The sequence below is a fragment of the Bos indicus genome, chromosome 21 (genome assembly GCF_029378745.1).
Source record: "Bos indicus isolate NIAB-ARS_2022 breed Sahiwal x Tharparkar chromosome 21, NIAB-ARS_B.indTharparkar_mat_pri_1.0, whole genome shotgun sequence".
Lineage (NCBI taxonomy): Eukaryota > Metazoa > Chordata > Mammalia > Artiodactyla > Bovidae > Bos > Bos indicus.
Genome location: NC_091780.1, coordinates 17,415,955 through 17,435,964, shown reverse-complemented (window position 1 = coordinate 17,435,964; position 20,010 = coordinate 17,415,955). Strand labels below are relative to the sequence as shown.

At 42.5% G+C, this 20,010-nt stretch overlaps 1 protein-coding gene across 2 annotated transcripts in view; it reads right to left on the bottom strand.

The window, feature by feature from the left end:
- AGBL1 (AGBL carboxypeptidase 1) overlaps window positions 1-20,010 on the bottom strand; it is a 932,974-nt gene that overhangs the window by 729,985 nt on the left and 182,979 nt on the right. For both annotated transcript variants that reach the window (XM_070775073.1, XM_070775072.1), the window contains exons 10-15: window positions 16,605-16,721; window positions 15,003-15,583; window positions 12,555-12,638; window positions 12,230-12,316; window positions 9,709-9,857; window positions 7,332-7,419 (exon numbers count right to left, since the gene is read on the bottom strand). In XM_070775073.1, the coding sequence (XP_070631174.1) occupies window positions 7,332-7,419; window positions 9,709-9,857; window positions 12,230-12,316; window positions 12,555-12,638; window positions 15,003-15,583; window positions 16,605-16,721 (1,106 nt within the window). The remainder of the gene's footprint in view (window positions 1-7,331; window positions 7,420-9,708; window positions 9,858-12,229; window positions 12,317-12,554; window positions 12,639-15,002; window positions 15,584-16,604; window positions 16,722-20,010) is intronic.

Genomic DNA, 20,010 nt, shown 5'->3' with positions numbered 1-20,010 from the left:
GTCTTTTGGTTTAATACAGCAAGAATTTGAAGTTTTGGTTTTCATAAATCAGGGCTACCTATAAACTTAAAGTCTAAAATAACTGAATGATAAATAATTCAGAGGAGATCTAGTGAATGTTATTTATTCACTATCATTCTTTATGTCATCAGTATTTGATGCCACTAAGATGCTTCTATTAATTATGAATCACTGCTACCATTCACAGAACATCTAGTATGCACCAGACACTTTTTATGAGTTCCATGGACTTTATCTTATTTCGTTTCATCTTCAGCACAGATCTATCAAGTGGATACCATTAACATCCCCTTTTACTGATGAAGAATCTGAAGTTGACAGAGGCTGGAATAATTTGCCCCAAGACCACATCATTAATGGGTGGTAGAACTTTGACTCCAAGAACTTTCTGTCCTTGATCTGTTCTTCTAGTGGGAAAAGAAGCCTGGAGAAACTCAAGTGTGCTCTCAAATTAGACCCTAGATGTGTTGTACATGCATGTTAAGTTGCTTCAGTTCAGTTCAGTTGCTCAGTCATGTCCAATTCTTTGCGACCCCATGAATCGCAGCATGCCAGGCCTCCCTGCCCATCACCAACTCCCGGAGTTTACTCAAACTCATGATCATCGAGTTGGTGATGCCATCCAGGCATCTCATCCTCTGTCGTCCCCTTCTCCTCCTGCCCCCAATCCCTCCCAGCATCAGAGTCTTTTCCAATGAGTCAACTCTTCACATGAGGTGGCCAAAGTATTGGAGTTTCAGCTTCAGCATCAGTCCTTCCAGTGAACACCCAGGACTGATCTTCTTTAGGATGGACTGGTTGGATCTCCTTGTAGTCCAAGGGACTCCCAAGAGTTTTCTCCAACACCACAGTTCAAAAGCATCAATTCTTCAACACTCAGCTTTCTTCACGGTCCAACTCTCACATCCATACATGACCACTGGAAAAACCATAGCCTTGACTAGATGGACCTTTGTTGGCAAAATAATGTCTCTGCTTTTGAATATGCTATCTAGGTTGGTCATAACTTTCCTTCCAAGGAGTAAGTGTCTTTTAATTTCATGGCTGCAATCACCATCTGCAGTCATGTCCAACTCTGTGCAACCCTATGGACTGTAGCCCCCCGGGCTCCTCTGTCCAAGGGATTCTTCAGGCAAGAATATTGGAGTGAGCTGCCATGCTTTCCTCCAGGGGATCTTCCCGACCCAAGGATCACACCTGCATCTCTTATGTCTCCTGCACTGGCAGGCGAGTTCTTTACCACTAGTGTCATCTGGGAAAGTGAAAGTCACTCAGTCAGGTCTGACTGTTTGTGACTCCATGAACTATACAGTCCATGGAATTCTCCAGGCCAGAATACTGGACTGGGTTCCCTTTCCCTTCTCCAGGGGATCTTTCCAGCCCAGGAATCGAACCCAGGTCTCCTGCATTGCAGGAGGATTCTTCACCAGCTGAGCCACCAGGGAAGGCTAAAAATAAAGAAGTGGGTAGCCTATCCCTTCTCCAGTGGATCTTCTGGACCCAGGAATCAAACTGGAGTCTCCTGCATTGCAGGAGGTTTTTTACCAACTGAGCTATCATCTGGGAAGCCCCCTGGATATGTCATCTTGGGTCAAGGATAATACGGAGAGATCAGTCATTCCACAGTTAAAAGGCTCCCCTCTGCTTTTTCATTCCCTGAACCATTTATCTTTGGAAGGATCTGCACTTTTATAATCATAAAGCCTTCAATGAAGCAAGGAGCAAAGTACACAAATGCATAGTTATGAACTCCATCTATTTCCGTTTGTACTTTAAAACAGGCTGGGAAGTCATATTTTTTATTTTATTTTTGGGAAGCCTTTTTTTTTTTTTTTTCCTGTGTGTGTGCATGAAAGAAGTAAATGCCAAGACAGAAAGGGAATTAGATAATCTCATAATGACGATGGCTCTGTTTAACATGGGTGTATCATTTCACTTAACAGGATCCAACAAGGCAGAGCTGCCAAGTCACCGGGCTGCCCTGTGTCTGTGGCGTTTCTAATATTCTGGAGAGCACCAAATCTCTCTCCTGAGATCCCCAGCAAGACTGCGCAACGGCAGAGCTCTTGTATGACATTCATCTTCATGAGTGAGCTGTTCCGTCCCCTCTCACAAGCAGAGATAAATGTCAGAAGAGATCAGCCGTGGTGTATTACATGGCCACTCTGAGTGGGCAGCTCCTCTCCCTCTGCCCTTTGGCAAAAAAAAAAAAACTTTAGACCAGAGCTGAGAGAGAATTCAAAAAGGTGTGCAGCTGTGTACGTTCGAGAAGAAGCAGACCTCGGGGAAGTAAATAAAGCAGAAACTAAAACTGCCCTGGCTTACTTTTATGAGAGCCATGGAAAAACAAGCCTGCCCATTTCTTTCTTTCCTCCGAGGATCCCTTTTGGTTTTCTGGCTTTAGTGGTCTGTAAGGTGGGTGGGCGAGGGGGTGGGATGGAGGTACTCCAGGGAAGGGGCAGAAAGATCAAATCAACTGAATGTGGGGAGAAGATGTGAGAATTCCCCTTTAAATGTATGGTGATCTTAGAAGAAAGAAACAAAGTTGCCTAAGGTTTAATATAAGGGTTGACACTGCTGCCAGTATGCTCTGCACATCAACCTACTGTGATGAATCATTGTGAAACAAGCTAGATGTGAGAGTTAGGAAAAACACTGGCTGAGACCACCCACCCTGACTAGGCACCACAGCAACCACTGGCATGAGTTATCCCCGGCAAGGATGCGCGATGGCAGAGCTCTTGTATGACCTCCTAACAGGAGGTCCTGGTAAGGAATAAGGGAACTAACAAGCCATCCTCCACCAGAAGAATTCAGGAAAGGGCAAAAGGAGAAACTGCTTGTGCAGTCAACCTCCTAGACTCCTTCTCGCTGGACTCCATATTGGTTGAGCAATGCACACACCACCAGGAAGGAACCCAAGTCAGAATGATTGGCCAGAGACAACTGGGAAACTAATCCCATCACCGTAAAAACTGCGATGGCGAACTATCAGAGCAGTCCTCCTGGGTTCCCTTACCCTGCTCTCCACCTGGGCCCCACCTTAACAATAAGCTCTCCTGATTTGTCAATGTCTCCTTGGACAATTCACTTCCCAGTGTTAGACAAGAACCCACTCTCGGGTCCTGGAAGGGGTCCCCCTGCCTGCAACAATAGTGTAACAGTGTTATCCGTTCTTCTCTGTTGTTTTTCAGGGCTAGAATATGAAAAATATATTACATTGCATATCGATGGTTTTCATATGTCAGATAGTTAAGTATGGATTGCTACACAGGAGGCTTCCTGAGGGAGGGATGGGAATAGCTCACCATCTCTAATGGCAACCCACTCCAGTATTCTTGCCTGGAGAATTCCACGGACGGGGGAGCCTGTTGGGCTACAGTCCACGGGGTCGCAAAGAGTCAGACACGACTGAGCAACTTCACTTTCACTTTCTGGCAAGGTATTTAAATTTGCAGAAGACTTCTCAAGTGGATTTACAGATTATATTATCTACATTAAACCCTACAATACAGACAATTCATTTTTTCTAAATTCAGCTTGGAATTCAGAGACTGATAATAATATTACATTGTAAGCATGAATGACAAAGAGAAGGGAAGAACTGACATGATCCATCTCCTACCCTTAATACTAGCTCTTTCTCAAGAATTCTTATTTGCATAAAAATTCACTAATTAGATCTGGGGAGTTAACCACAATTTTTCAAAATTATCCACCAGACACTTTACAACTATATTTTTCATGGTCAACTTTAAGGGTACAGGATGCCCCGAGTTATCAATAGTACAAAAATATAATAATTTTACATTTAAAATTTAAAGATTTAAATTTTAAATTATTTTTCTCATCTTTTCCCCATGATTTAAAATTCTAAACTTTTTGCATGTTTTCTAAGGGTACATAATATACTAGTACAGCAAGATTTATATAATTGAATTTTAAAAATTGTGAACAAATTATAAAGGTCCATGGATTGGGGCTTCTCTGCTGGTCCATTGGTTAAGAATCCACCTGCCAATGCAGGGGACACAGGTTCAATCCCTAATCTGGGAGGATCCCACATGCCATTGAGCAACTAAGCCCATGTGCCACAGCCGCTGAGCCTGCATGCCTAGGGACCGCGCTCTGCACAAGAGAAGCGACTGCAATGAGAAGCCTGCACACCGCAGCTAGAGAGTAGCCCCCAGCCACCTCTACTAGAGAAAGCCCGTGCTCAGCAGCGAAGACTCGCCACAGCCACAAATAAATAAATAAATCATTTTAAAAAATCCATGGATTAATATATGTTATCAAAATACTTTGGAGATCACTTTTTACGTGATGATGCTCCAACCCAAAAAGCAGTCAGCCCATTTCCTTAATTGATCATTATTGCTATCACTTTTTAAGGGAAATGAATATCCCATTCTTCCTGAGTGCTCTCTTTTTTCCTTTCACCTTCCCATAGATATACTCAGGTACCATGGCTCATGGTTCTTTCCACAATAAGCACCCAGCCGATCCTTTAGAAACGTGGTACTAAATCTAAGAATGTAAACAGTCAAAGGACTTCTGAGCGCCTGATGACACATCGGAGACAAAGAAATAAGGAGGCAAAGTTGTCCCAAATAAATATATTAGACAGAATAAAAGCAGGGATGAAGGAAAAAATAATCTTCTAGAGCAGAGTGAAAAATTATCATATATTAATGCATATGGCGGCTCAGATGGTAAAGCATCTGCCTGCAATGCAGGAGATCAGGTTTGATCCCTGGGTCAGGAAGATTCCCCTGGAGAAGGAAATGGCAACCCACTCCAGAATTCTTGCCTAGAAAATCCCATGGTCGGAGAAGCCTGATAGGTTACAGTCCATGGGGTCACAAAGAGTCGGACACAACTAAGCAACTTCACTTTCACTTTTTCATGGAATGTAGAAAGATAGTACAGATGAGCCTGTTTGTGGGGCAGGAATTAGAGAACAGACATAGGACAACAGACCTAGGGACACATGAGGGAAAGGGGAGGGTAAGACAAATAGTGAGATTAAGTCCGACATATATGCATTCCCATGTGTAAAACAGACAGCTTGGGGGAAGCTGCTGTAAACACAGGAAGCTCAGCTCAGTGCTCTGTGATGACCTACAGGGGTGGGGCGGGGAAGGTGGAAGGGGAGTGGGAATCTCGAAAGGGAGGAGACATATACATACGTATAGCTGATTCACTTCATTGTACAGTAGAAACTAACACAACATTGAAAAGGAATTATACTCCAGTAAAAAAATTAAAAGTCAATGATTCACTCTAATAGAAAGAAGATGCAATTAATTGCAATAAAATACCATATATTTTTTAAAAGATTGTGTTAAGTAAAAGAGGGAAACAAATACATTTTCTAATCTAAGGCATTTTACCTTAGGGAAAATTACTCTGATTTGTGGTTGAATAGAGATACACATATCTATCCTGTTGTTAGATCACATTATTGGAAATATGTTAACACAATGTGGCCAATCATTGTAAAACAAGCTACGTGACTGGGTAGCAATCTTATCCATTCATCTGCTTGGATTCATGATTGGAAGACGAAAAATGAATTACATTACACATGCATGGTTTTCATGTTACCCCTCTGTTGCTCTTTAATCACATAACAATTGTCTTGTTAATGAATCTAAAAGCTATTAACATTAACACAGGCATTCTTTAGGCCAAGGCTCTGCTTTGGGATGTCTGATTTCTTCCTTCTCTTCTGGGCAAATGCTTAGTCCCCTTAAACTGATGCTTTATCCCCCAGCCAAGGAAGCAGCCTCTAGGGGGAGCTATTCCCTCTCCACCCTTACTCCCCAGAGGATGCTGAAAGTTAATGCTTGGAGAAGGCACTGGCGACCCACTCCAGTACTCTTGCCTGGAAACTCCCATGGACGGAGGAGCCTGGTGGGCTGCAGTCCATGGGGTCGCTAAGAGTCGGACACGACTGAGCGACTTCACTTTCACTTTTCGCTTTCATACATAGGAGAAGGAAATGGCAACCCACTCCAGTGTTCTTGCCTGGAGAATCCCAGGGATGGGGGAGCCTGGTGGGCTGCCGTCTATAGGGTCTCACAGAGTCGGACACGACTAACGTGACTTAGCAGCAGCAGCAGTCTCTTACTATGGAGAAAGCAATGGCACCCCACTCCAGTACTCTTGCCTGGAAAATCCCATGGACGGAGGAGCCTGGTAGGCTGCAGTCCATGGGGTCACTGAGGGTCGGTCACGACTGAGCGACTTCACTTTCACTTTTCACTTTCATGCATTGGAGAAGGAAATGGCAACCCACTCCAGTGTTCTTGCCTGGAGAATCCCAGGGACGGGGGAGCCTGGTGGGCTGCCGTCTATGGGGTCGCACAGAGTCGGACATGACTGAAGCGACTTAGCAGCAGCAGCAGCAGCAGCAGCAGCAGCAATGAACTAATAATTAATTACATCACTTCTACCTGTCTGCAATTCCTATCTTTTTTTTTTTTTTTGTCTTATGAATTTCTATTTTATTTTCTATCAGAGGAAACTGCACAAATAAGCAATTCATGGGCCTGGAATGAATTTGTTTTATCAAAATACATGGATAATTCAAATTTCATTACAACTTTACAGGATAAGTTGATGAAACTGGCTACTGATCAAGAGTTGAAGATGAATTCTGAAATACTTTTCTCTTTTACTTTTGTCCAAAACGTCATTTGCTGTGGAGGAATAGTTACTTAGGTGTATTTGTCACATATTCACGATTACCTACTTTGGAAAACTGAAGTGCAGGATGGATAAGAATAAGCCAGAATATCTGAGACATTTTTGTTCACTGAGACAAATGGAAATAGGAAAGAAACTGAAGGCTAGTCATAGGTTGAGTCTGTACCCAACAACAAGGTCTAAAGGTTTTGATGTGTTTAAATAAGAATAGATGACTTTTCACAAAACCAAAAGATATTTCTTGTGGTCTACTGTGGGTGTCATTTAACATGCTTATGCTTCTGAAAGACACAACATTTGTCATTGAGAGGGTGATGAGTAAACCAGAAAAGCACAGATTGATCAGGTTTATAAGATTAAAATGGAGAAGCAGGAAGGACTTCCCTGGTGGTCCAGTGGCTAAGACTCCATGCTCCCAATGTAGGGAGCCCAGGTTCAATCCCTGGTCAGGGAACTAGATCCTGTATGCTACAACTAAGACCTGTCGCAGAGAAATAAATAAATAGCAAATAAATATTTTTTTAAGACATTTTTTAGAATGGAGAAGGAGGAAGCTGAGAGAGAATGAGAGAGCAAGGGAAGCTAACAGTCTAACTTACTTGTAATAACAGATGTCGTAGCCTGTCCGTACCCAGGTGGGCCTGCCAAGAAGAGCCTCCTTCACGGAATACAGAGTCAGCTGCATCCCTACACAAAATAAAGGCAGGATTAATCCATGAGGGGGGAAAAAAGGAAAGGAGAGTTGTGGTAGGCTGAATAACAGCCCTGGAACATACCCAGATCTTGGGCTTTTCCTGGCAGTCCAGTAGTTAAGACTCTGAATTTCCAGTGCAGGGGGTACAAGCTTGATCCTGGGCTTCCCTGGTGGCTCAGACAATAAAGAATATGCTTGCAATGCAGGAGAGCAGGGTTCTATCCCTGAGTCAGAAAGATCTCCTGGAAAAGGGAATGGCAACCTACTCCAGTATTCTTTCATGGAGAATTCCATGGACAGAGGAGCCTGACAGGCTAGCCACATGGGATTGCAAAGAGTCAGACATGATTGAGCGACTAACACCTTCGGAAACTAAGATCTCTCATGTCACACTGTGTGGCCAAAAATAAATAAATATATAAATAAAATAAAATTAGGAGTATGTGAAAAATAAAAAAGATACCCTGGTCTTAACCCTTGGGAGCTGTGTGTTAACCTTCTATGACAAAAGAGACTTTGTGGATATGATTAAATTAAGTATCTTGAGAGGAGGAGATCCTGGTTGTCCCTAAATTCAATCACACATGTCTTTCCAAGAGAGAGGCTGGGAGAGGTTTGAGTTTAGAGGAGAAGCAACGTGACTGAAGCAAAGAGATTTGAAGATGCCCTGACGCTGAAGATGGTGGAAGGGGCCATGAGCCAAGGAATGTGAGGAATACAGCTCTGAAAGTTGGAGAACAAAAATAAATAATCTGCTAGACTGTCCAGAGGAAGCCTTCCAACACCTCGACTTAAGCCCAGGGAAACTGATTTGGGACTTGTGGACTTCCGGAACTGTAAAAGAATACATTTGTCTTCTTAAAAACCACAAAATATGAGACAATTTGTTACAACAGCTACAGCAAGTGAATTCAAGAGTCAAGGATTCCCTTTTCTCTGTCTATACCAGCAAAAGTCTATTTCATCACTGCCAGACAGACGCAACATCCTGTGCTCGAGCCTGGAGATGTGGGAATACTTTTTCTTTCCTCAAAGCCACTCAGTGCCTCAGTATATGAGCCAACAGTAACAGGCAGAACTTCCAGTTTCTACTCTTTGTCCCTTGAATGCCTCCTCTAAAATGGCCACAGGTGTTAGGGAGAATTTAAACGTTCTCCACTGTTTTCTGAGAGTGTAAAGGAGCGTTGTCCCATTGAATTGTGCTGTTTGCCTGTCTGGCACAAACAGAGCAATGCGTGTGCTCCTGGGGGGTTCACGAGATGGAGAGAAGGGATAAGTGAGAGGGCTCAGTGACTTCAAAAAGTTCAAGCTGAGACAGGGAGGCAGGTAGTTGTAAAAAGTTATGTGAGGTACAATAAGCCCCCTGCATATAAACGAGTTCTGTTCCAAGAGAGCATTCCTAAGTCCAATTTGTTCATAAGTCCAATAAGTTAGCCTAAGTACCCAACTACCATCATCAATTATATAGTACTGTACTGTAATAGGTTTATGATACTTTGCACACAAATTACACATAGCAAAGATAAATCTTCTTTTTTTTAATTTTAATCTCATAGAACAGTACCTTGAAAAGTACAGTAATTCAGTACAATAGCTGGCATACAGGGGCTGGAATCAAGTGAACAGGCCAGAAGAGTTACTGATGGAGGAGGGAGAGAAGGTGGGAGATGGTAGAGCTGAAGGATCGTCAGCAATAGGAGATGGAGGGCAAGCTGCAATGTCACCCATGCTTGATATTGATGGCATAGGTTCTGATTCCTTGCTAGATTCAGTTCTATCTACTCTCTTGAAAAAAAAATGATCCAGTGATTCCTGGATTGTAATGTACCAGCTACAACACCACTGTTTTACACCTGCTTCCACACATCATGGGCTTGAGATAAAGCTACTGTACTACATACTCTATACATTACTGGACAGTACACAAAAGAACAACTCTTTATTGAGGATGCATGGGGGTGACAACGTACACCACACACATGAACTAACTTAAGTGGCTGGATGTGCAAATGCATGTTTACATCTTGGAAAGTTTGCAACTTGAAGGTTCATATGCAGGGGACTTCCTTTAGTTACATTGCATGGCAGAAGGAGAGTTCCCCATTCCCCTCCCACAGTAGAAATTTGCTCTAGGTTGGCGGCTTTCTCGCCATTTAGCTTAACCAAAACGTGCCATCCCAACTTCAAACCCTATGCAACCCAAGCAGAGCTTGGTCCAACACTCAAAAGTGACATCATTTTTGGTATTGTTGTGAAAGTCTCTCTTCCCTGAGTGCACATACCGTAATTGAACTGGCTGTTGGGCTTCTCACAGTTGATGATGTTGAAGCGGTAGGGGACAGCGGCCCTCATACCGCTCACCTTGAAGTAGAACCACTGCTGGTGTTGCGTACTATTCACATCAGCATTGACCAGTAAGTCATACTCAAACCTGCAAAGGCAGAATCAAAACGGGTGGGTTAAAAGCCTTCAACAGAACTTCTAACAATGAGAAGTCCACACATCTCAGGTTCTGGATGACAGATCTAAGACCCAGGATCTAGTTGTCTGGTAAGCTTTAGTTTTCATCCTTGTCTCACAATTTTGGACACAGGCTCTAGAAATTTAAGGAGAGGGAAGCAGTATCCTGGTATTAAAAGAGTCAGTTATACAATTAGAGCACATCTTTTTATTAAACAGTAAGAAAGCTTCAAGTAGTCATGTACGGATGTCAGACTTGGACCGTAAATAAGGCTGAGTGTCAAAGAATTGGTGCTTTTGAATTGTGGTGATGGAGAAAACTCTTGAGAGTCCCTTGGACTGCAAGGAGATCAAACAAACCCTACAGACATGAATTTGAGCAAACTCTGGGAGATAGTGGAGGACAGAGGAGCCTGGCATGCTGCAGTCCATGGGGTCACGAAGACCCAGACATGACTTAGCAACTGAACGATGACAGTAACAATGAAGTGTTTATCCAGGTCGAAAAACATAAGTGTGCTATATTCCAGAGAAAAATGTGGTCACATCTGGTTGGATATGCCATTACTATCTGATGCTAGACATGACTTTCGAGCATCAGTCTCCTCATATGAAAATTAGAAATAGTGTCTAAACTTGCAGTACTGTTTGTAAAGATTAAGTAGAATCATATCAGATCAGATCAGTCACTCAGTCATGTCTGACTCTTTGCGACCCCATGAATCGCAGCACACCAGGCCTCCCTGTCCATCACCAACTCCCAGAGTTCACTCAGACTCACGTCCATCGAGTCAGTGATGCCATCCAGCCATCTCATCCTCTGTTGTCCCCTTCTCCTCCTGCCCTCAATCCCTCCCAGCATCAGAGTCTTTTCCAATGAGTCAGCTCTTCGCATGAGGTGGCCAAAGTACTGGAGTTTCAGCTTTAGCATCATTCCTTCCAAAGAAATCCCAGGGCTGATCTCCTTCAGAATGGACTGGTTGGATCTCCTTGCAGTCCAGGGGACTCTCAAGAGTCTTCTCCAACACCACAGTTCAAAAGCATCAATTCTTTGGTGCTCAGCCTTCTTCACAGTCCAACTCTCACATCCATACATGCCCACAGGAAAAACCATAGCCTTGACTAGATGAACCTTTAGAATAGCATATGTAAATCCCCATCAGGGCAACAAACATGAATTAGACTAGTAATGAAAGATTTGTCTGTTTGCCCCCCCCTTTTTAATTAATTTAGCTTATATGCACTAAAGTATACAAATCTTAAATGTACAACTCAGTGAATTTAAACAAATTCATCTGGACACACCTGTCTGACAGTTCACTGGATCAATATGTAGAACAGTTCCTGCACCCCAGAAAGTCCTTATGTGTCTCCACCCTGTCACTATGTCTCCAAAAACTATTTTTTGAGCTTTAGCAACAAAATTGGCAATGCAGTTTTGACTTAATATTATCATCAGGTTACTTTGTTTTCAAAAAAGTCTTATCCCTGCCCCTCGATACACTCTTTCTCATAAAATTGAGCTTTATTCTAAGATAAAGTCACAATAGGGTTTGAAGCAGGGGGAGGACTTGAATCAGATTTTTTTTTCTTTCAAGCACCCAGTCTTGTTAAGCAAGTAATCAAAGTCAGTATCACCAACAGTAAAACAAAATAACATTGTGTCCTTGCCATTTTATGACATTAGGAAATGGCAATGTAAAATCATCACCAATGTAAAATTGTTGCCAAAATAAATGTTTCTCTAGAATCTAATCATGAAGCAGGAAACAGATTCTGGTTGTGGGTCCTTCTACAATAACCCACTCTGAATTTTTAAAAACACCAGTGTCAGTGTCATGAAAGGCCATAAAAAGATGATGAAGTGAATAGTTCTACATTAATGCGTGTGCCAAGTATGTGGTCTTTGATAGAGTTCTGGAATTAAAAAAAAAAAAAAGCCATAAAGGTATTTGTGACATTTGGGGAAATTTGTGTATAGACACTATCATTACATGATCTGTGAGTTGCATGTGGGATCTTCCCAGACCAGGGATCAAACCCACAGTCCCTGCATTGGCAGGCGGATTCTTAATCACCAGACCACCTGAGAAGTCAGAGTCTCCACTTTCTTGACATCAGCTAATGAGTTCCCCGGTGGTGTGTTGGTAAACATTTAACAATCAACTGTTAGGAAAATAAAAAAACCTTCACATGCTGGGCTGTTTGTATGTTGTAAATGCTCCCACCATGATAGATTTCAAACTATCAATGTGAGGTCCCTGAAAACAGAGGACGGGACAGATAGTCGCAAAATGCTGGCTTGAGCTGCCAGGACCTACCCCTGCAGCTTTCCTTACTTACTCACGCACTTGGATGGCTTTGCGAAGATTTCCGGACTCAAACGCAGAGAAGAACTGCAAGCAGTCAGAAGCAGTATCTTGCAAAGGCCTGAAATGAATTAAAGAACCTGTTATTATAGGAGTGACTGCTATTCTTAGACACAGTTTGACATTTCTTAGAGATAAGCTTTATCTTACAGATCTTTAACACGAATTTTCACTGTGTTGTTTTCAGGAGAAGGAATGGATTACTAACTTAAAATATTCGTATTCACATGCCATTAAAAGGTTATTCAATATGCCCACCACCCCTCACCCTCGCTCCACTGATGTTCAGGACCACCTACCAAGGCTCATCTAAACTGAAGACAACCTTATTTATAATATCACTTGGCTGGATGAGTCTCCGGACATCCTCAAGTATCTTGATCCTGGAAAGGAAAATTGGAAACATTTTAAGGATTGGCCTTCACTCCTTATCCCATTCATCCTATGTCATGTGGAAAGCACTTTGGGAGTCATCAGTGAATTATGAAAGAAAAATGCAACAATACCCCAACCTTGAGCTGAATGAGTACAAAAAGCAGTATGCCTCCTCCCTTTTCTTCATTATCAAGCAATAAAACTGCACCGAGCAGTAGGAATGTACGAAGCTGTGATGCCAGATTGTGGTTTTAGGAGAACTGTCTATTTGAAGGAGAGTTTTGTCGAGAGCATTCGGGCTGAAGGACTCTGAGAGCTTCTGGCTGTGGGAATAAGAGGGTCCTTTGCACTAAGACAGGAGACATCAGGGTTGCTGACTGTTAGCCTCCTCAGGGTCTAGGAGGTGCCAGTAAGACCTTAAACTTTGGTATCATTTATACTCCTTGGTTCTGTTAAGGAACCAAGGTGCTGTCTAAGAAACAGCAAAGTGTGCTCAGTCAAATCTGATTCTTTACAGCCCCATGTACTGTGGCCCCCCAGGCTCCACTGTCCATAGAAGTCTCCAGGCAAAAACACTGGAATAGGTTGTCATTTCCTCTTCCAGGGGATCTTCCCGACCCAGGGATCAAACCCAGCTCTCCTGTGTCTCCTGCATTGGCAGGTGGATTCTTTACCTCTGTGCCACCTGAGAAGCCCAAGAAACAGCAATATCCGGGAGATTGAAGTACAAGAGAGGAAGGCTACCTAAGGATCTTTCAGATTCCCTCCCTAAATTTCCATTCCAGGTCTCTGTGGTAGGGAGTGGTAGGAGAAGAGGAAGGATAGGTCAACACGAGGCTTGAATTCAGGGGAAAGTATCCTGGCCAGAGGGGTGTGGAGGTGAGCCAGCCCCTGCCGTGAGTCTCTCGGGAAACAGAACATTAAGATAAGGTCAGAGATGTCAGATGTCAGAGACGGCAGCCAAAAGACCAAGTAGGAACACTTTTTTCTTGGGGTCCACCGTCAATTTGCTGATGAACTTGAATATAAGTTAATAAAACTTACTGCTATGCACTGGAGAAGGTAATGGCACCCCACTCCAGTACTCCTGCCTGGAAAATCCCATGGACGGAGGAGCCTGGAAGGCTGAGGTCCATGGGGTCGCTGAGGGTCGGACACGACTGAGCGACTTTACTTTCACTTTTCACTTTCATGCATTGGAGAAGACAATGGCACCCCACTCCAGTACTCTTGCCTGGAAAATCCCATGGACAGAGGAGCCTGGTGCGCTGCAGTCCATGCAGTCGTGAAGAGTCGGACACGACTTTCACTTTCACTGCTATGCACACTTTACTGCATAGACTTAATGCATATATACTCATTTTTTTTCCATGGAGATAGGTTTTTTCCCCTCGGCTTTAGTAATTTTCTTTTTAATCTCACTAGGCCATTCCCAAGGCAAACTCCCTTCCATGCATGCTGGGAATAATCCATCACCCAAAGATGGAAGATGCATTTTTTCCTTACAATCCTCAGTGATGCAGCCAAACTCTTCCCCAAGCCAAGTCAAGTTCTGTAAGGTTGGGACTGTTGCGTGGAGGTCACATCCTCGCATCAAGAGATCAGACTCCAATTTGCAGTGAATGAGAAAAGTGATCCCAAACAATCCACACTTGTTTGTTTGTTTGTCTGTTTTCCTGAGGAATTCCTTTAGGGAACGATCCCAGTGTTTGGTGGAACTAGATAATCTTTTCCTTTTGTAGGATTTGCAATGGACAGGAGCTAAGCAGTTGCACTGGAATCATCTAAGAAACTCATTTTGCAGACATACATCTACTACCTGGAGGAGGGCACGGCAACCAACTCCAGTATTATTGCCTGGAGAACTCCATGGAGAGAGGAGCCTGGTGGATTACAGTCCATGGGGTCACAAAGAGTTGGACACAACTGAATAACCAACACTTTCACTTTTCACTTTAAGGTCTACCATTCTATACTTGGTTCTGAAATGTCCTAGTAGAGAAACAAGCTTGTATATTTGGCAAAAATGTTCTTAAAGGTCGTGGGGATTTAAAAAATTTTTTTTGATGTGGACCATTTTTAAAGTCTTTATTGAATTTGTTACAATATTGTTTCTGTTTTTATGCTTTAGTGTTTTTGCATGTGGGAGCTTAGCTCCCAGACCAAGGACTGAATCAGCACCCCCTGCATTGGAAGGTAAGTCCTAACCACTGGACCATCAAGGAAGCTTGTACTTAAGGGTTTTCAGATGCTCCTGACTAATGTTCACTTTCTTGAGGATAACAGAACTATCTGCACCAACCATTCCACCTACAACAATATTTACTGAAGAAGGAAAAAACACATAGCTCCCAAGTTAATAACACCATCACCTTTGGACTCCACATTTACGTTGCAACATAGGCTGGGCAGAGAGAGGTGGACAATGTCCCCAGAAATCAGGAAATGCCATCATGCTGAAATCAGCCACAGATCTGGTTCTCCTGGCTTTGGCCATATAAAGATAGGGGTCATGGAAGACCATAGGCTTTGGATGTGTCTGCAGGAGCTGATCTATGAATTCGGCAGTTTCTCTAGTCTTAGTGGAATTGGAAAAGGAAGCACTTATCCTTGGGCAGGAAATCGCATCCATGTCCCAGGCATCCTCTCGGAAGGATGCCTGAATGTCTGAGACGTCACTTCCAGAAGAACCTATCCCAGGACCATTAGAGTGTACATTTCGGTATGAATTCATCCCAGGTCCTCTTTTGGAAGTTACATGTACGCTGGACCTCCCCATCTTCACCCTGCTCAGAAGAGAGGTTTGGACCGGGACTTCTTTTTCTTGTCCCCCGGAGATTTGGTCCTTATTCAAGCAAAGCCCCTTTGGGGAGGCAGCAGTCGGAATGTGATGGTGATTGGCATACTCAGTCTCGTCAGAATTCAGATCATCTCCAGGCTTGGACTCCAGTTCCTTCAGGTTAAAAGGAGAAAGGAATATGTCATTGTTTCATTCCGAAAGAGAATGCAATCTGATCCCTGTCCTTACTCTCTGGGCACAGAGCTAAGCATAAATCCTGTCAACTGGAAAGCATTTTCCAAGGTCAGTCAACAAAAAGTCTAAGCTTCAAGAGTCAAAGAAATGGTAGAATCCTAGCAACTCGAACTTAGAAGGGGAATTCAATGGGTGTAGTACAGTTCTACATGAATGCCTCCTGCGATACCCCAAGTATTCAGTCTAGTCAAACAACTCACTTACAGAAGCTTCCTTGCATCCCAAGGTGCTTCTTTGCATTTGTGGGTGATTTTGATTATTTTTAAGATATTACTTTTTACATTTAATTAAAATTTCCTTCCCTGAACCTTTTACCCATTGATCCCCTTCTGCTTTCTAGAGCAAAATGCAGCATGTTAACTCTCTTCTATAAGTGACTTAGCTTATACTCTTAGAAGAGGCTAAATTCATGCTTTATTAAGAATCATAAGAAAAGAATGGAGGTCAAAAAGTAGGTCTAAAATTAGGTGGAAACAGCAGTAGCAGCAGCAACTAGTCACTGAACTGACATCACTAGGTATAAGGTTCTTGATTTGTATCCACTAACAAAGAAACCCTAGAATCAGGCTGGTCACCTTCAGAAAGCCAAGGAGTACAACCTTTCCATTTTGACAAGGGGACAATTAAATCACCAAGATTTTCACTGCTTATCAGTGCGTGGGGGTAGGCATCTTGCCCACCAGACAACAGGCTGCAACGTGAGCCTTCATCCTACTTCCTTCCTAGGTCCTGAGGCCACACTGTAGAACCCTTGCATGCATCTGTGGCTCTGCCACCTTCTCACGTTTGTGTTTAGCCTTATGCTTCTCTTTCAGAAAGATCCCAGAGCAGATTGCTAAAAATGAGTGATGCTTTCCTTGTGGAAACCTGTCTGGCCTCCCAGCACCTGCAAAGAACCCATGGGCATCACCAAGGAGCAGAACCACAGCTGACACCCTACCTCAAAGCTGCAGGAGAGCTCAAGACACATTGCCTTGTATTGCATTAGTTCTTCTTCAGGTCGGTCAAGACCAGGTTTGGAGCTCAGCTTGTTCACATCTGTTTCCAAGTCATCATCCTGCAATGGAATATTCAAAACATATGTTACCAACAGGCATATGTTTATTCAAAGCATATGCCATCCTGAGAAATATCGAGACAAGCTACAGATGTGATTCTTCAGAATCATGGGCACAGTTCCCTTGCCTCCAAATTATAGGGCTGGCCTAATCAAGGATAATTTAATATGTAAGATTGTATTTCTTAAATAAAAAGAAAGAAGATAATTTTTCTCAGCACTCATGTCAGTATTTATCAACATTCATCACAAATAAATAATTTATGCAAAATGAGATGAACTGGGTAAACAATATAAAAGAATTGCTTTTATCTCATCACCACTTTCTTCAACATAATTGTAATTGTCATATTTATTCATCTATCTACCCATTTAAATAATTCTTTTCACAAACATTTAATGAGCACCAACTATGAAAGGGTACTGAGACCCAGAGATAATGGAACAGACCAAGGTCCATGATCCCATAGAACTTACCTTCTAGTGAGAGAAGGAAGACAGGAATTAAGTAAGTAAATGCGTGAATAAGGTGACTTGGAACAGTGATAAATGTCATGGGAAGAATGAAAGGGGGTAGAGTGATTATGAGTGAGGCCAGGGTACAAGAAGCTGAGGAAGTCACATTTAACTAGACCTAAATGATCATAAGGGCTAACTAGGCAAACACTTGGGGAAAAGAATTACTAACCAAAGAAAAAAAAAAAACAGCTTAAATTTGCTTATAGAAAGAAGGTGGCCGAACCTACACACTCACATACAGAACAAGAACATTTATGAATGTATAACTGAATCACTTTGCTGTACATGAGGAATTAACACCACATGATAAATCAACTATACTTCAATAAAATATTTTTTAAAAAACTTTTACATAGAAAGAAGGTGGTTGAAGCGTAAAGTGTAAGAGGAAGCCTGGAGGAGTCAAGATGATGCTGGAACTCCCAGGCTTTGAGGAGGAGGTTGTAACCTCTGGCTACACCTTTATCTCTTTGTACACCTAAAAGTTTACCAAGTCACCACCAGCCATTTCTTCACTGGACTGAATAATCCCAGACCTTTTACTTCTTCTAGATCATCATTTCATAATAGTTTTATAGCAATGGTGACTCTCCTCCAAACACTTCTCTATTTCCAAAGGTTATAGATTCATGCGGAGAAAGGACATCAAGAATCAAACGGTTTAATCTCTTCATCTCTCTGTGCTTCTTCTAGATCAAATTTCCCTAATCAAATGGGGTGGCGGGGGGGAATGCGGATTCTACCCTATAGTTTAGAAGTCTATTTTGTTAGTTAAGGAAAAATCTGAGAGTCCTGAGAGTCTGGATTATTCTTCCCTAAATCAAATAAATTGTGAAAATAAGTGTTTATATTCCTGATTCAGGGGATAAAAATGCAATATTTCATCCATCTTCTGCAATTTCCCTCCAAATTTTAAAAGAAATACAGATTCCCATGAGGTTGATATAATGATATTTTCAGACCCAAATTCCTTAGCCTGGTATTAGAGATCCCAACACTTATCCTTCCCAGCTTCGTCCATCAGATCTTCCTTGCTTCCACCATCTCTGCTCCAGCCTCAGCCATGCCCTGAGGTGGCACCAATAGAAATGCAACCTGGCAAGCAATGAGAAGCATCTCCCCACCAGCAAGTAAGGCCAGTGTGTCTGGTGTGAAGAGTGTTCGGTAGCCCATGAGTCTCAGCCTAACTAGGTGATCTACTTAGCATTAGAGCAGAAGTTAGCAATCTATGGATTTCCCAGGTGATGCTAGTGGCAAAGAACCCACCTGCCAATGCAGGAGACATAAGAGACACAGGTTCAATTCCCTGAGACAGGAAGATCCCCTGGAAGAGGGCATGGGATCCAACTCCAGCATTCTTGCCTGGAGAACCCCATGGAGAGAGGAGCCTGGAGGGCTATGGTACATAGGGTCGCAACTGATGACCACAACTAATCACAACTATGAACATAGGTCACGACTGATGACCCACTGCTTGTTTGTGTAAATAAAGTTTTATCATAACACAACCATGCCCATTCATTTATATATTGTCTATGATGCCTTTCTCAAAGACTTGTAAGAGACCATTACTTTTTAAAAAATATTTATTTGGCTGCACTGGCTCTTAGTTGCAGCATGTGGGATCTAGTTCCCTAACCAACCAAGGACCAATCCTTGGCCCGCTGCACTGGGAGCTCGGAGTCTTAGCTACTGGACTGCCAGGAATCCCCCCAGAGATCCCTTCTGGTCTTTAAAGATTGAATCTTGGCCTCTGAATCTCCAGGCATTCGGGCAGGTTGTCAACTCCTTCCATATTTTACAAATTCCATTTATATTTATTTATCAGTAGACCAACTTCTCTGCAGTCACAGCAACCCAGACAAACTTCATCATCTGGGGATTCTGGAACCCATACAACCCAGATAAGGTCCTTCTTCCTCAGATTGGACCTTTCCAATACTGACTTTGGCCAGCATTAGATTTGAGTTCAACACCCTTTTGAAGGAACTAATTTGAACTCTGGCTGAGACAATCCCCAAGTTGACCAGACTGATTTCTTTGAAGATAAAATTGTGTCTCATTTGCTTCTGTATCATAATATCATCCCTAAAATGCAGGGATGCATGAGAGAGCATTTTGTAAATCATGCTCTTTGGAGAGACTACTCAGGTGAAGAATTAGAAGGAAATTAAGGACACTAGTATTTTTAAAGAGTAAAGGTATTTTCTTTTAAATATCTTTGGTAACTGAAAAATAGAACTTAGGATGTTTCTACATAGAATGTTTTCATATAACTTCAGCTTCATGCCTTTATATTTTTCTGAAAAGCTAATGAGTATCCAGATATATACTCCCTCCGTTCTCTCTGAGAAGCCTGTGAGGGGACTCTGTGTCACCAAGTAAGGGGACTAAGGAAGCAGCAGTTCCATGTACCACAGAATGGGTGCTAATTACGACTTCCACTTGGCAAGTTGAGACCGCTCGTTACTTCTCCATTACAGCTAGCAGCCTTTCAAAAATGTAACACTAACGTTGGCTTTGATTAGAAGGTAAAGGTGTATTCTCAGTGCAGGAGAAAATTTTGAGGCCTTATTTGGAATATCACCAAGTCTTTCACAGTTGTGTTTTTCTTTAACAGTTAACTTTTTTTTAACAAATAGATATGATTCAGGGTCATAAATACATAGAATGTACTTGGTTACTTAGAATTTGGTTAAGGTGAATTTTGGAGAACAGAAAATAGGTTTTGGGGTCTCACTTCCCTGGTGGCTCAGAGGTGAAGGCGTCT